Source organism: Diaporthe amygdali, assembly GCF_026229845.1.
Source record: "Diaporthe amygdali strain CAA958 chromosome Unknown NODE_2_length_3802984_cov_64_841326, whole genome shotgun sequence".
NCBI classification, from domain to species: Eukaryota; Fungi; Ascomycota; class Sordariomycetes; order Diaporthales; family Diaporthaceae; genus Diaporthe; species Diaporthe amygdali.
Window position 1 is genome coordinate 3,607,947 of NW_026517022.1, and position 14,626 is coordinate 3,622,572.

General features: G+C 53.2%; 4 protein-coding genes across 4 annotated transcripts; 2 read left to right on the plus strand and 2 right to left on the minus strand.

Moving 5' to 3' along the window:
- Positions 1-63: 63 nt before the first annotated feature.
- J7T55_012464 (uncharacterized protein) lies at positions 64-2,868 on the plus strand (the record flags this gene model as incomplete). Its single annotated transcript, XM_053137352.1, has 1 exon — positions 64-2,868. One exon carries the CDS (start codon positions 64-66, stop codon positions 2,866-2,868), a length of 2,805 nt encoding a protein of 934 aa, XP_053000261.1.
- Positions 2,869-2,986: 118 nt separating this feature from the next.
- On the minus strand, positions 2,987-9,134 carry J7T55_012465 (uncharacterized protein; the record flags this gene model as incomplete). Its single annotated transcript, XM_053137353.1, has 13 exons — positions 2,987-3,171; positions 3,504-4,223; positions 4,302-5,212; positions 5,275-5,806; positions 5,887-6,026; positions 6,131-6,250; positions 6,393-6,574; positions 7,227-7,290; positions 7,385-8,027; positions 8,090-8,358; positions 8,492-8,567; positions 8,679-8,910; positions 8,982-9,134. The coding sequence occupies 13 exons, from the start codon at positions 9,132-9,134 to the stop codon at positions 2,987-2,989; spliced, it is 4,227 nt and encodes a 1,408-aa protein (XP_053000262.1).
- Positions 9,135-9,728: 594 nt separating this feature from the next.
- Positions 9,729-10,963, plus strand: J7T55_012466 (methylisocitrate lyase; the record flags this gene model as incomplete). The annotated part of the gene is made up of 4 exons (XM_053137354.1): positions 9,729-10,221; positions 10,299-10,565; positions 10,626-10,840; positions 10,898-10,963. The coding sequence occupies 4 exons, from the start codon at positions 9,729-9,731 to the stop codon at positions 10,961-10,963; spliced, it is 1,041 nt and encodes a 346-aa protein (XP_053000263.1).
- Positions 10,964-11,294: 331 nt separating this feature from the next.
- Positions 11,295-14,233, minus strand: J7T55_012467 (uncharacterized protein; the record flags this gene model as incomplete). Its single annotated transcript, XM_053137355.1, has 7 exons — positions 11,295-11,490; positions 11,555-11,839; positions 12,360-12,387; positions 12,465-12,521; positions 12,612-12,680; positions 13,001-14,117; positions 14,210-14,233. The coding sequence occupies 7 exons, from the start codon at positions 14,231-14,233 to the stop codon at positions 11,295-11,297; spliced, it is 1,776 nt and encodes a 591-aa protein (XP_053000264.1).
- Between the last annotated feature and the right edge of the window lie 393 nt (positions 14,234-14,626).

Here is a 14,626-nt window from a genome sequence, read left to right on the forward strand (position 1 = left end):
TGCTCCGCAGATGCTCCATGAATGTACGCCCTTTATGATGGGCGTTATCACACTCTCTTCAACATGTTGAAACCTATGCTTGGCCTGTACGGGCTGCTCAGTATGGCAGCTGCCCTCTCAGATTCAGTCAAGGTCAGGTGGCTTGAGGAAACTCCAAACTACCTTGGAGGAGTGACCTTTGGTTTGCCATGGCCTCGTGGGCAGCACTTGGCGGATGCCACGACCTTCAGCGCTTCAGGCGATGCTCAACTGCAATCGTGGGTCACAGCCGTTTGGCCAGATGGCTCACTCAAGTGGACTGGACACGCACTCGGTGCGACCGACTCACCCGCCGACGAGTACACTATCACTGCTTCTGGCCCAGGAAACACAACTTCCTCTCCCGTAAGACGACAGAGCAGCAACAGCACCTCCGGCGTGCAAGTCACCGACGCTGAAGGCGAGATTATTGTGAACACCGGCAAGGTCACTGCAACGTTTCCCAAGTCGGGCGATGTTTTGGTATCATCCATCGAGGCAGGCGGGAAAGTTGTCGGAAACAACGGTCGTCTTGTCTTGAGGTCTCAGACTGGAACTCCTGACGATGACGAGAACGGCAAACCAGCTGGTATCGAGTATTTCAGCTTTGCTAGCAAGATCTACAACGCGACTGTCTCGGAGGACAATACTGCGCGTGCACTCGTGACTGTGCAAGGCATCCATGCAACTGATGGGGACGGCGCACATGATGACTGGCTTCCTTTCACTGTGCGGTTCTACCTTTACGCCAACTCTGAAGCCATTCGCATCATTCACACCATCGTCTATGACGGCGAAGCCAGCACAGACTTTATATCAGGACTTGGTGTTCGATTCGACGTGCCTCTTGCCGAAGAGGAGCAGTACAACCGTCATGTCCGCATTGCAGGTATCGACGGTGGACTGTTGCACGAGGCGGTTCAGGGAATCACTGGTCTCCGCCGTGACCCGGGTGCCGAGGCAAGGTCTGCTCAATTCAATGGTACTGAGACGCCTGACAAAACGACTTGGGACCAGAGAGTTACCACTCGCCTGCAATGGATTCCCACCTGGAGCGACTACAGACTTACCCAGCTTTCACCGGATGGCTTTAACCTAAAGAAGCGCACCAAGGCTGGGCAGAGTTGGGTGAAAATCCCTGGAGGGACCCGCTCTGGAGGTCTTGCTTATCTGGGTGGCTCATCTGTCGGAGGTCTGGCTCTTGGGCTGCGTGACTTCTGGAAGAAGTACCCTACCAGCTTGGATATCTCCAACGCTGCTACAGATACTGGTTCTATAACAATATGGCTTTACAGCCCTCAAGCTGGGCCCCTCGACCTGAGACCGTACCATGACGGGCTGGGCGAGGACACATATGCGAAACAGCTGGATGCCCTTGAGATTACGTACGAAGACTATGAGGGCGGGTATAATACGCCGTACGGCGTGGGTCGTACCAACGAGTTGTTCCTGTATGCCTTTGCCAGCACTCCATCAGCTGATACCCTTTCGGCTCTCACCAACCACACAAATAACCCTCCTGTCTTAATTCCCGAGCCGGAGTATATCCGCGACACCAAAGCCATCGGGAGCTACTGGGATGTACCAGGCGCACCGGTTGACTCTGCAGAAGCGCAGACGATTGAAAAGAATATGGACTTCCTCATCAAATTCTACGAAGGTCAAGTGGAGCAGCGCCGGTGGTACGGGTTCTGGGACCACGGCGACATTATCCACACCTACGATGATGACCGTCACCAGTGGCGGTACGATGTTGGTGGCTACGGCTGGGATAATTCGGAGCTTTCACCTGATTTGTTCTTCTGGGGCCACTTCCTCCGCACTGGCCGCGCAGACGCATACCGGCTGGCCCATGACCAAGCACGCCACGGCGGAGAGGTCGATTCCTACCATCTCGGCAACTTCACCGGCCTTGGAACGAGGCACGGCGTCCAGCACTGGGGTGATAGCGCAAAGCAAGCCCGCATATCTACGCCAGTTTACAGAAAGACCTTCTTCTACATCTCTGGCGGTGACGAGCGCACTGGCGATCTTGTGCGCGAGGTTCAAGAGGCTGCCAAGGCCTTTGTCCTGGTCGACGCTCGTCGCAAGGTTCGGGATCCTGATGTCGTCTACAAACCTGACCCAGAAGCGCTATATCTCAACTTCGGTACCGACTGGGCCGGCCTCGCGCAGGCTTACCTCATTGAGTGGGAACGGCGCGGGCCGGGCTGGGAGGAGGCTCGAGACAAGATCATCGAGTCGCTGAAGACGTACCCGAAGCTGAAGAACGGATTCGTCACTGGTGAGGCTTTGTATAACTCGTATACCGGCTCTTGGGCACCACCGCCTACCGACCCCTCCAACACCGGCAACATCACGGTTTCCCATCTTTCCGGTGTGTTCGGTGTCCTCGAGACGATTGACCAAATCATTGAGCACTTCGGCCCCGAGGCACGCAATATCACGCAGCCATTCTACGATGCTTTCCTTGACTACTGCTACTACTACGGTGCTCCCAAGGCCGAGCAGGCAGCCAGATACGGCAAGGACTTTGGCAATCTCAACCTCAAGCAAGGCCACTCCCGTTTCACCGCCTACGTCGCCAACAAGCGCCAGAACGCAACTTTGGTCCCACGAGTCTGGTCTGAATACCTGGGTGACGGCAGCAAAGACGGCCTCGCGCCCACTGCACCATGGAAGACGGAACGTTTTGACGGGAGCGATGTCCTTGTGCCCATCGACGAGGCCAAGTGGGTGAGCACAAATGCCGCTGCCCTCTACGGTGTGGCCGGGATTGAGAACCTGGCTTTGGTGGGTGCGCCGGATGTGTCGGCCATTGGGAACTCCACTGCTAAATTGAGGGTTTGAAATCTTACCGAGACTCAGAACTGCAAATCGACGTGAAAGACCATCTGTACATAAAAACTAAGAATTTATTGTATATGTTATAATTAAATTGATCACACTTTACCAAATTTTCCATCCTTCAGCTCAAATTGAGCTTGTCGGCTTGAACTGCGGTGCGGCATGCAAGCTGGTACGCGTCGGAGTCCATGAAGGCCGCGAGCTTTGCTGCTTTTTCTCTCAAAATATTGGCCTCTTCGGTCATGGTGAGGGCTGGGCCGTCGGCCTCTTCAGTGCTGTCGGGCGGAGGCATGGTTGATAGAAGGACTGTGACCAGCAGTAGCGAAAGTGGTCCTGGTTGTTATTGCTGTTGTGGAGTTCGGTTGCTAGGCTGCATCAAATCTGCTCGTAGTTTTCAAAGGGCGCAGCTGGGGGGGGGGGGGGTTGTAATGTCCGAGCTGCCTGCCAATTATCTACTGGTCTCAAGATTCACATAAAAAGTCCAAACTTTCAGGCCGTTTGGAGTAGCTAGATTCAATGTATAACTGTAGGAAGTTACTTCAGACGGACAATTCAGGCTTGACTGCCACCAGTCACTATTAAGCGCCTTAACGGGCTCATCGCACTGATTCATATGGCTGGATGGGAAAACAATCAACCTTTGCTGCGGTCAGTAGCAAGAGAGAAGATGAAATCCAACGAGTCGTCCCCAAGCCACTGAAAACCATTCGAAGCATCGAGCCCGAACGGCACCATCGATGGATCCAAGGGCAGGGCGAGCCAGCTTTCATCCATGTCCTCCCCGTTTGCCACACCGCCGATGGCATCAAGTTCCAGCCCAGGCAGCTGACCCAACTCATTCTGAAAGTCCAAGCTGTTTGGGTCTGCCTCTCTCTCCGCAGACGGCGGACGCGTGGCAAAGCTCGTGGGCCGCGACGAAGGCACGAAGCAGTCCTGGAGACGGCTTAGGCTCGTCTCCATGAGCGTTGCGTAGCGTCCGCAGAGATGAAGATCATCCGGTGCGCTGCTACGCAGTGCCCATATCGCCTGCTTCAGCGTGTCCAATGAGCGGCGGAGCTTTGTCGCGCTGACGCCGACCGAAGCTGTGGTTATCCGCAGGAACATTCCCACTGGGGCGAACTTCAGTGTTTTTCTCTGGGCGAGCGAGAATGTTACCTTTAGTGTTTCGAGACAGCCGTCGACGACTGCCTGGATGAAGCTGTAGTCTGTCGGGCTGAAGTCGATCTGACCCGCGGTCGAGCCGTTATCCGAGCCGGCTAGGGTACGCTGTATTACAGCTTGTAAACCCAGAGAGTTGGCATATATTTGTGTGTTCTGGTACTCAACGATTAGGATATCATAGAAATGTTTCTTGGTACCTTTTAATAAGCTTGGTCAGTCTTGCTCGAGTCGACTCTCTGAATGAAGACACATGCGCAGTATTAGAATGTACCTACCAGATTTTTTAAGATGTTTCTCTTCCCAGCTGGACAGCAATAGCCTGAAATGCTCGATTATGCTTATGTAGCGGCCGCTGCGGAGCAGCTGGCTCGTGATGGTCTGGGACGGGAACAGCACGTCAGAAATGGACCGCACCGTCTTGGTGAGTTCCGTCCAAGCAATGATGAATGCATTCCAGTCCTCCCCATGCTTTGAAAACGACAAATTCGACATGCTAGAGGACATTATTCCATGGGTCACACTCTCGGGCATCAGCGACTTGCAGCCAAGCCTCGACGATAGCTGTTCCTGGTACAGAAACAACAGCTTCGCCAGGGCTCTGCGCCGGTAGTACTGCCGGATGTCGTATTGAGACGAGTTCTCGGAGACAGAGTCTTCGTGCTGGTCAAACACGCCTAATTCATTGGCGAGCGACATTGCCATGCCAAGTACTGTCCGGGACATCCTGTCAGACCGCTGCGCAGGTTGGATCACGTCCTCGAGCCACCTGTCTCGGGTTGGGTTGTCGACAGCCGCACCGTTCTGATCGCGAGCATCCGGAAGTGTCATGATCATGTCAGAATCCCAGCCATCAGAGACCGGAGGCACCTGTAAAGCCCGTGGGTGCCATTCGGTCAGGAGTATCAACGCCTCGATGGAGCCCAATGTCCGCGTCTTGGCCTTAGAAAGTTTCTCCTGCCCTAGCAGGATCCGCACCAGGATATGCTGGCAGTGATCCCAGAGCCGCTGATGGATCAGGTATCCTCTTGACTGACCAACAGTCGTCGACACGCTGTGATATCGAGATGAGATGGTCAGTATCATGCATCCGAGTAGCGGCTCGCGAGTGACCAGGTCGAAGTGGTTCGCATGGTCGGCGTAGAAGTCATCCAAGATAGGCGATAGAGGGGACATGTTCTGGAAAAATCTACAAACATAGATGATTTAGCTATATGCTGAGCAACAGGCCGAAAAGAATTGAAAACTTACAGGTCAACAAGCGCAAGTGCCTCTTGTGCGGACAGCCATCCCATCCTCACGAATCGGAATGCACTCCAGACCTCCAATACGTCCGTGTTATTACTTGACACCATGACGCCGGACGCCAGGTACGTGCTGACGGGTATCGAGCTGGCAGGACTGGTTGTGCAGGCAGCCGCAGAGAAGTTTCCAGTACCGGAGTGTGGCGTGTGGCCATGTAGATCCCTTGAGCTTGGACTCTGAATTTCGGGCTGGCTGCTCTGATTTGCCGCTTCAAAGAGAAGGTTTAGAGCATCGTGTCCATTCGAAACCACCGTCCGCATCACGGAGTCAGCCACCAGAAGATCGGAGGATGCTGGTTGCAGCCCCCTGTATGGTCCATCAGGGCATGTCCCCTTGCCCTGCTGGTTGGCGGCAGATGATACTGACAGGCGTGTCGTGGCAGGCGGCGATGCATATTCCTCACGAGAGACTTGTTCACTGGCATCTGGCATGAGATGCTGGCTGAATTCCGCGCTTGACCGTCGAAGGGCTTCTCTGGCTGCACGAGATCACGGAAGGAATATCAGAGATGGTCAGTCCTAGTATTCATTTTGAGATGGAGAGATTGTATGCACTCACTTTTGTTTCCTCCAAAAGACTGTCTCGTGCCATGACGCTGGGCAGGGAAGACACACTCCCGCATCTCACGGCGGCAGCGGGCACAGGGAGAGCCGGACGAGTACTCTTCCACAGTGATATTGCATTTTGTCTTGCGCTTTCTGCAGGGAATGCAAGCTTTTCGACGTGTGTCAGTCACATATCAATCATGCCAATCATCTTAAATCATCAATCGCTGCAAGTGAAATAGGGCTTGAAGGCAGACCTGCCTTTGTAGGCCCGTTGGAAGGCCGATGCGGACGCGGGCGCGTCACTCGACCGTGTAGAGGCGACGCTATCCGTTCGTGGCATTATCGACAATCCTGGCCGCGTATCGATCTTGAAGCTGCGTGGTAGCAGAGGGGCAGTATAAGTCGTATATTTGCCAGCTTGGAGCACAGGAGAGACTTATCGATTGCCAGTCCCTTCATGCTTCCTCAATGTCGCTTCGTTGACTACGCCAGATGTCGCCAGCGCCATTTGCCTACCTACTGTAGTTGCTCACCACCGTCCACAGGTGGTAGAGTCGCGCATACGACCCATCAAGTTTCGGACGGCGGGGATGTACCGTGCGGATGTAACCGCCGGCAATTGTCGGAAACCTACGGACAACCGACTCCAGCAGAGATCTTCGATGGTTTCCCCACAGCCGCAACTTGTGTCCGAGGCTCTGTTCGATCAGTCTACTCTGTTCTAGGCTGGCTCTTTTTGCAAATTTGGCTGTCTAATAAGAGCTATGTGCCGTAGAACTACCAATGTCGTGGCTTTGAAGTAATCATGCCACTTTGCCTTTTGCGAGCCCAAGCTCGGATGTCCACTTCGCGGCCACAATATCTCCTGAATCAATAAGTACCTAGGCAGATAGAAAAGGGAAGAAATACAGGATCACCAAATATGGGCATCACCGGCTATGAGATGACCAACTATGATAACTAGCTACGAGATAACCTCCTGTGGGATAATCTCCTCTGAGAACTCTCCTTTGGGATCACCTCCGATATGATGACCTCGTGTAGGATATTCTCTTCCGGGATAACCTGTTATAGGATAGATAAATATGTACAGAGACGTGAGCCACATGAGGCTCCGCAAAAACGTTTTTGTATGTATTCAAATGTGGCTGTATTGCTCCAATAAAGTATATGAAGAATCCTCCACCTCTCAACCAGCATATCTAGGTACTCAGATGGCTATGTGAAATAGCGAAACGATGTGTTGTTGTCTCCTCCCCTGGTGACATCTACACGTGTATTTTCATCAACAGGTCCATGTATTCGATCACGTTTTCTGTTCTCGTGTTCCAGTCTGAAGTGCAGACCAACAGCGAGAAGTGTGATCATGCCGCTCAGGCCACATCCCGTTGCGGTACCGTGGACGTAGAATGGTCTTCTCATTGTCAGTTTCGGTCAGTCCGCCACGCAAGATGAGGAAAATATCAGGCTCCAAAATAAAAAAGAAAGAAAACGTCTTCAGAACTCACCCGTCGCTGCTGGGGAATAGAGCGCTGCTCACGAAGGAAGAAGTCTGACCAAAAGTGGCCAAGATTCCCAGGCCTGCGCCCCTTTTGGAGTCACCCCCCTGATTATTGAGAAGCCAGGTCATATTAATGCAGAGTGCGGGAAATATGCCACAAGCTGCCAACCAAAGCCCAGTGTAGCGCGCACCAGTCTTAGTCCCGTCCTGGATAGCAGCGAGTAGTAGATAACCCACGGCGCCGATGGAGGAGAACCCAGCGACTACCCAACCTCTCCTGCTGTACCTGTCCGACAGCCAGGCAGCGAGCATACAGCAGAGGAAGGATGCGAAATAAGCAGGAGCAACCAGCCCTTGTGCCGAAATATGGTCGTAGCCCATATCCTTCACGATCGTAGGGGCGAAGTTTGAGAGGCCAGCGAATGAGTAGTTACAACTGAAGTGAATCAGAGCATGGACGTAATTCTGGTAGTCTGTGAGGCCAGCAGCAATCTGATCCCAGTTCACTTTTGCTTTAGCGGTCCGATCCCTAGTCTCAAGCCTGGTAAGAGAATCGGTCCTCTCGTCTGCGGACAGGAACTTGGCTGTGTCGGGGGAATCGCACAGGAATAGATAGACCACGACCGAGAACGCAATAGTAGGTGCTCCCTCTTTAAGGAGGCAAGCAGTCAGCTGGGACGGAACTCAACTTCGCGAGCAGCAGTGGACTAACCGATGATGAAAAGTAATCTCCAGGGTGACACCGAGCTGCGTATTTGGATTATGCCGTATGCAAGAGCGGACGCAAAGCAATTTGCCAGTGGCGACATCCCGAGGAGAAACGAGACACGCTTTCCCAGCTCCTGTCTCTGGTAGAAGAGCGACAAGAAGTAAGGAGCGCCAGCACCGAATGAAGCCTCAAATATGCCCAGCAGAACGCGGACAGCCACCAGGCTGGCTAAGTTGTGAGTGGCGCCGGAGACCATCGCAGCTACGCCCCAGCTGTGCGATCGTATATCAGTCAGCTTGAGATCAAAGAAGCGAATTAATGATAACCAGCCCAAGCTCTTTTGTCTGCTTTGTGGCAACAGTCCTTTGGGATAGTTTCAAAGGGAAAAATAGGATAACCTCCTACAAGATAACTCTGGTGGGATACTTCCGGAGGATATCCTTGTTTGGAATAAGCTGTATAGGGATAAATCCACAGGAGGCTCCACAACGATGAATCGTCAGTTGTTGAGAGCGTGGCCATCTTATTCCAATGTTGTATGTGATAGAAAGAGCAGAGGGGACAATCGGACAACTCAAAGGTCGCAACTAACAGGAAACATAGTACTGCAACATAAATGTGGGCCGGAATAGCTTCCAGAAGAGTTGGGTCCACTCAAAGAGGACATAAGAGATATAGAAGCCCTGCAGGACCCAAGTCCAATCCTGGTCATCAAGATTCAACTCTTCCTGAATACCAGCAGTTTTTGCATTCCCGATATTACCGCGGTCAAGGTACGAGAGGACATAGAGGATACAAACAATCGGGAGCATATGTCTATCGAACTGTATATCGATCATGTTAATGCATAGGAATCATTCCGGGTCTCAGAAAAGGGGCAAAATCGGACGCTGACCTTTTTGACAATACCTCTCTGGCGCTGCGCATGGACAAATGTTGGTGACTGAGTCTCCCCGGTGTCATCGGCTGTGCGAGCGACGTCCAGCGTCGGCATTGTCCTGAGTTCCAACTCCTCAGCCGTTGGCTTCATATCAGGAGTATTGCTCATTTTGCTCGCAGGGTGGCGACAGGAACTTCAAAATGTTAAATTCCAATAAACCTGCTAGACTCCAGACCGGCTTGTTCGCGTCAGGCTTTTATTAGCAGGTGACACACGCAGAGCGTCAAGAAGCACCTCCAGCGAACTGGCTGGCTTCACTCAGAGATCTACCAGCGCACGCGCACATCGAAACGTAGCCGGACCCAATCTTTATACCTTTTCTGGGAAGTGAGCAACAAATGAGGCTCGTCCGTAACCCCGCGTTGATGCTGTACCCCGGATTTTGAGGACTCGGGCACACTTTCACGACTAATCCTGATGCAGCTCGTCGATCGATGTCAGATCTTTCCGCGACGTTCCTGAGATATCCGAGCCGCCTGTCAGGGTAGAACGGAACCGACTCCGTGCAAGATTTGGCGAATTGGAGGATATTGGGTAACATCAGCATTCTTACTGCGATTATTAAAAAGCGCGGGGTTTCGTCTATACAGCTTCACTTGGTTATGATACCTTCCAACTGGTTCAAAACAATACAGAACAGCCGATCATACAAACATAATCTCATCCTAAAGTTTCATCAAGATCATTCTCAGCGTTTCAGCCATGTCTGAGTCCATTGTCAACAGCGTCCCGTACCCCTTCAAATTCGAACCCCCTCAGAGCATCAAGTCCGGGAAACCAGGCCAGCTCGAGGAAGTGACCTTGTCATTGAGCGTGCGAGGCAAGATCCCATCCATCCAGGCCTCCCGACTCCGATCCATGATGCTTGAGGCCTCGAAAGACCCGAGCAAGATTATCGCCCACGCCTGTTCGTACGACGGTCTTTCGTCCCGGCTGGTAGAAGAGGCCGGCTTCCCGGTCGTCTTCCTGGCCGGGTACGCCATGGCCAGCTCCTTCGGCCTCCCGGACACCGGATATATCGCGCTACAGGAGGTGTGCGATAAGATCCAGCAGACGGTGCGGCAGGTTAGTGTCCCCATCTTCGCGGACGGGGACACCGGCTACGGCAGCCCCATGAACGTCAAGCGGACCGTGCAGAGCTTCGCTGAGGCCGGCGCGGCCGGCGTCATGATCGAGGACCAGACATGGCCGAAAAGTACGGACATCCCTTCCATCTCCCTTAACATGATAATTGGTACCAGTCGTCCTGACTCACACGCTCACAACAAACAGGATGCGGCCACACCAAGGGCAAAGCAGTCGTTTCGAGGGGCGAGGCGTATGCTCGCATCCAGGCAGCCGTCGACGCCCGGAACGAGGGCAAGGACATCTTCATCCTGGCGCGCACTGACGCCCTCATCCACGGATGGGACGAGGCCCTGGCGCGGGGGCTGGAGTTCAAGCGCATCGGGGTCGACGCCGTGTTTGTCGAGGCGCTGCCGGATCGAGAGTCCATGCAGCGTTGCGTGCGGGAGCTGGACATGCCGGTTTTCGCAAATAGTAAGTTGCCCGAATTTTCCCCCAGTCACTTTTCCCACCGACGCTGAGACGACCTGCTAGTCATTGAGGGCGGGAAGACGGAGAATCTGTCTGCCAAGGATTTGGCCGAGTTGGGCTTCTGCGCAGTCGCTTATCCGTGGACCTTGGTGGCTGCAAAGTTGAAGAGCATCCGTGAGGCTCTCGAAGGTCTGAAGAAGAGTATGACAGTGGGGCCACCGCCGATGATCTTGTCTTATGATGAAGTATGCAAGGGTGTCGGCTTTAACAAGTATTGGGTGTGTACTCATTCCCTCAGTGGATCGAGAGATATCGATTAGCTAACTTTTGTATAGGATGAGGAAGAGCGCTACAAATTTACAGAGTCTGGGTTGGTGAATTCGAAAGACGGTGCTGAATAGAGGACTGATCATGCTTTGTGGCACAGGTCATGGCCTATGGAAGAATTTCTTAGCTTATTAGTCACGATGGAATCGCAAGCCGGAAGCTAGTTTGAAAATTGCATATCACCAGGGTAAGCACGTAGCATTAGGATGCAGATGTGTATATTTTTGTTCTGAAAAAGAAATTGAAAGCAGAAGGTTGAGAATACGTGGTTTCACAAAAGTACGAGCATGCAGATCTAATATTTCTTTATGGCCAAAGTATCATTTACTTATTCTACAAAAGGGCACCTATTACTCCCGCACTAAAAAGACCTACCTTTCGAAAAGACCAGACTCAGCTAATCAATTATCTCGCCGTCAGGACCCTCTGTGCACGAGTACACATATTTGATTTCGCCACCTTGCCCATGAGTCTGCTGAGCTTGAGCGTCTGATGAATGAGGACGATATCCTTCACTGCGAGACTGTCGAGCTCCAGCATACGATGAATGATGTGCCTGAGGACCGTCTTGATATGTCCCATCATAAGGAGGATAACCAGGCTGTCTATCCGAGGTGGTATACTCATATCGATCAGCATGAGGGTGACCTCGGCGCCTGGCATACCTGAAAGTCTCATAGTCCCGCTCGTCACGTCCCATGTACCGACTAGCTTCCCGATATGACTCCTCCCAAGAGTTCCCGTAGTCTGTACCGTAGTAGGATGAGTCACGGCTGGAAGAAGAGTACTCACCGCGGCGATCGGACGAAGAGTACTTGCGCCTGAGCTCCATGTGCCTTGAATTAGAAGGCCGGGAGCGTGTATCGGTAATGACTTCGATTCGGTCGCCCGACTCTCCCACGTAAACAGTTCTTTCGGCGGAAGAGGACGAACGGCAGTCGGAGCAGACCCTGTGGCGGCCCGACATGCCACGTCTGCAGCTAGGGCATCGGATATTGAGACTCATTTTCTAAGTTTAAGTGATGAAACTTTTGAAAAGTGGTGTGTGGTTTCGATTGTTTCAGTTGGGCTGTTTTCTCAAGTGTTGGTAATACTGTTCGGAAGAAAGTGTGGTAGAAGACGGGGGATCATGGACTATTTGAACTGTTGGGATGGCTTATTGATAGTCTTGATTCGGCTGTACAGACGTCTTTCAAAGAATGGAGTTTGTTGCGGTTGATTGTCATGACGGCGGAACGGCAAGCTAAAACAAAGCAACACGCGATTTCTCCAGTCGAGGTGCCGCCGGATTGTGCCAGCAAGACTCCCTATTGTTCGGAAGAAAGACATTGATTGAGTATTTCTACGCATGAACAAAGTCCATCAACAGTCGACAATGCGTGGAAGTCATCAAGTATATTTGAGCTCAACATATATACGCATGCAGGTTCACTCGCCTCGAGTGAAGCGAGTCTTCACACCACACCTCACCAAACCAAGTCGCCAGCCTCAGTTATCCCTGCCGTCCAGCTTTAGCGTAAGATCATGTGTTTGCTCATCATCACCAGTAACAGCCGTTGCGGGCACAACACGTACCGCCATGGCTCGTGCCCAGGGAGTCCACATCATCAATGCCCTCGGAGCTGGACAGAGCTATACACTGTCGATGATTTTTGCTCAGCTTGTAAGAGATGGGCTGGTCTGGCATTGCGTAACCGTGAGGAACGCAGTGCTTGGGCTTACGAGAAGCAGATGGCGGGACAGGCCGAGAGGGTGCGGCAACGAAGTGTCGCGTGGCAGGGCCAACACCCTCTGGGTGAGAGGACTCAGCCTGCGTCGAACCGCCAATCTTGGAGGCCGAGTTGGCATATGCAGTAATGTGTGCTCCGCAACCAAGCTTTTGATTTACTAGTAATATAGAGATTTCGAATTTCTCCAGTCTCGCGTAGTTCACTGCCGTTTTGCGCGCAGCTATGCAAATTTGCTGCTTTATCCTTGTTCTGCATGATCTGAGGCATGATGTTCGCGAGTGGGGGGTGACAAGAGAGAGGGCTGCCAGGTGCATTTACCATTAATTTATTCTAACTGACCTGCTGCCGCTACCTGAGTAGTAAATCAATTCCTGCCCTTACCCTTCCGTCTCTTTGCACCAGTGGTTTCCCCCTCCTCCTTCGTAGACACAGTATCTTCTTCCGAAGCCTCGTCACCCCGTACTTCAACCAGGTCGCTCTCGTTTCCATCGTCCGTCCTCTCTACGGACTCACTTCTCCCACCCAAAACTTCCTTGACAATCCGCTTGCCTTCGTTCTCTTCTCCGTTGTTGGCTCCGCATCCCATGCACTTCCACAAGCCCACCTCGGCCAGGCTGTTCGTTCCCGGGGGCGCCTGGCCATTGACGAGCCGGCACTGCTTGCAAATCAGGACGATACGGTTCTTGGCTGCCGTCTCATCTTCGCCGAGCAGAGTGTCCATGATCCTGTCATACCAGTGGGTCTGGAGTCCCGCGGGGTTCATCTCGTACTGGGCCCCAGCAACATGCGCAGAAGCCGGCCTCGGTGCTTCGAATGCGTTGGGCGCAAATTCGGCCGAGAGATCTGTATGCTGATGCGCTGGGCTCGGGCGTTGCTGCTGCTGCTGCATGAGTTCCTGTGGTCCAGTGCCTGGTGGCTGAGGTGTTCCTGGATGCGAGAGGGCGGGAGGGTCGCGGCGGATGTTGGCAGTAGCGGGTGGGGGCATGTTTGTGCGCTGCGCGGGACCCGAGTTTTGTCGTCGTGAACGCGCCGGGCTCTTGGATTCGGCGTCGCCATCCTCAGTGGGTTTTCTCTTGGGTTTAGGGCTCCCATCGCTGCCACCATACTTCTCCAGGAGCTTCAGCGTAGAATCGTATTTGGTGGCATCCTTCAACTTCTGTATGGTGGTGGCTCTCTCCCCCTGAAGACCCTTGAGCTTTGAGCTCAGGCTATCGATACGAATGTCGTAGACGGCGGAGGTGGCAGTGCGAACAAGGTAGATGACGACGGGGCCGCCAGCCATGCCGGACCATTCGTACGCGCCTATGTTCTTCCATCCGATCACGACCAGCACGACGATGGCGTAGATGAGGTAGGCGATGGAGAGGTACAGGGTGCAGAGAAGGCGGACACGACGGCTAGACGCGCGGGCCTTTTCGAGGCGAGCTTGCGTTGTGGCGATATTGGTGGACAGGACAGACAGAATCTTTTCGAAGGAGGCGGTCGACGAGTCGTCCTTCTGTGGGAGGTCGGGCAAGGTCAGCAAGTGCCAAATACCATAAACTGAGTGAGGGCAGAGAAGCGCCCGCGACAAACAAACAGGCAACTTACCTTCCATGGCCATAGCGAGACCATCTTCGCTGGTGCCCCTGGATGTCGACCAACTTGGTCTGGGGTGTTTGCAGAGACTGTTGTCCCTGCTCAGGGCAGCCTCTACTCGGTGGCAAGCGTTGACGAGAATGAAGGCGAGGAAGCTGCTAAGCAAAAGGGCGCATGAAGCTGTGTCGAAGGCTGACGGGTGATGTGATTGTCGTAGCGAGCGGTGATCAGGAGGTGATGTGTGGCGGCCGTTGAGGGTAGTGTTCTTTGTTACGGTAGGGAGTCGAGAGAGTTTGTCCGTTCACGGCTCGTGGGTGTCAGCCTCGCAGGCAGACAGGCAGCCCAGAGCTCAATCTCGCCTGGGACATTTGGGAGATGGAGCTCTGCTATGAGTGACCTCACAGCTCCCTTCACGGTCGATCAGGGCTG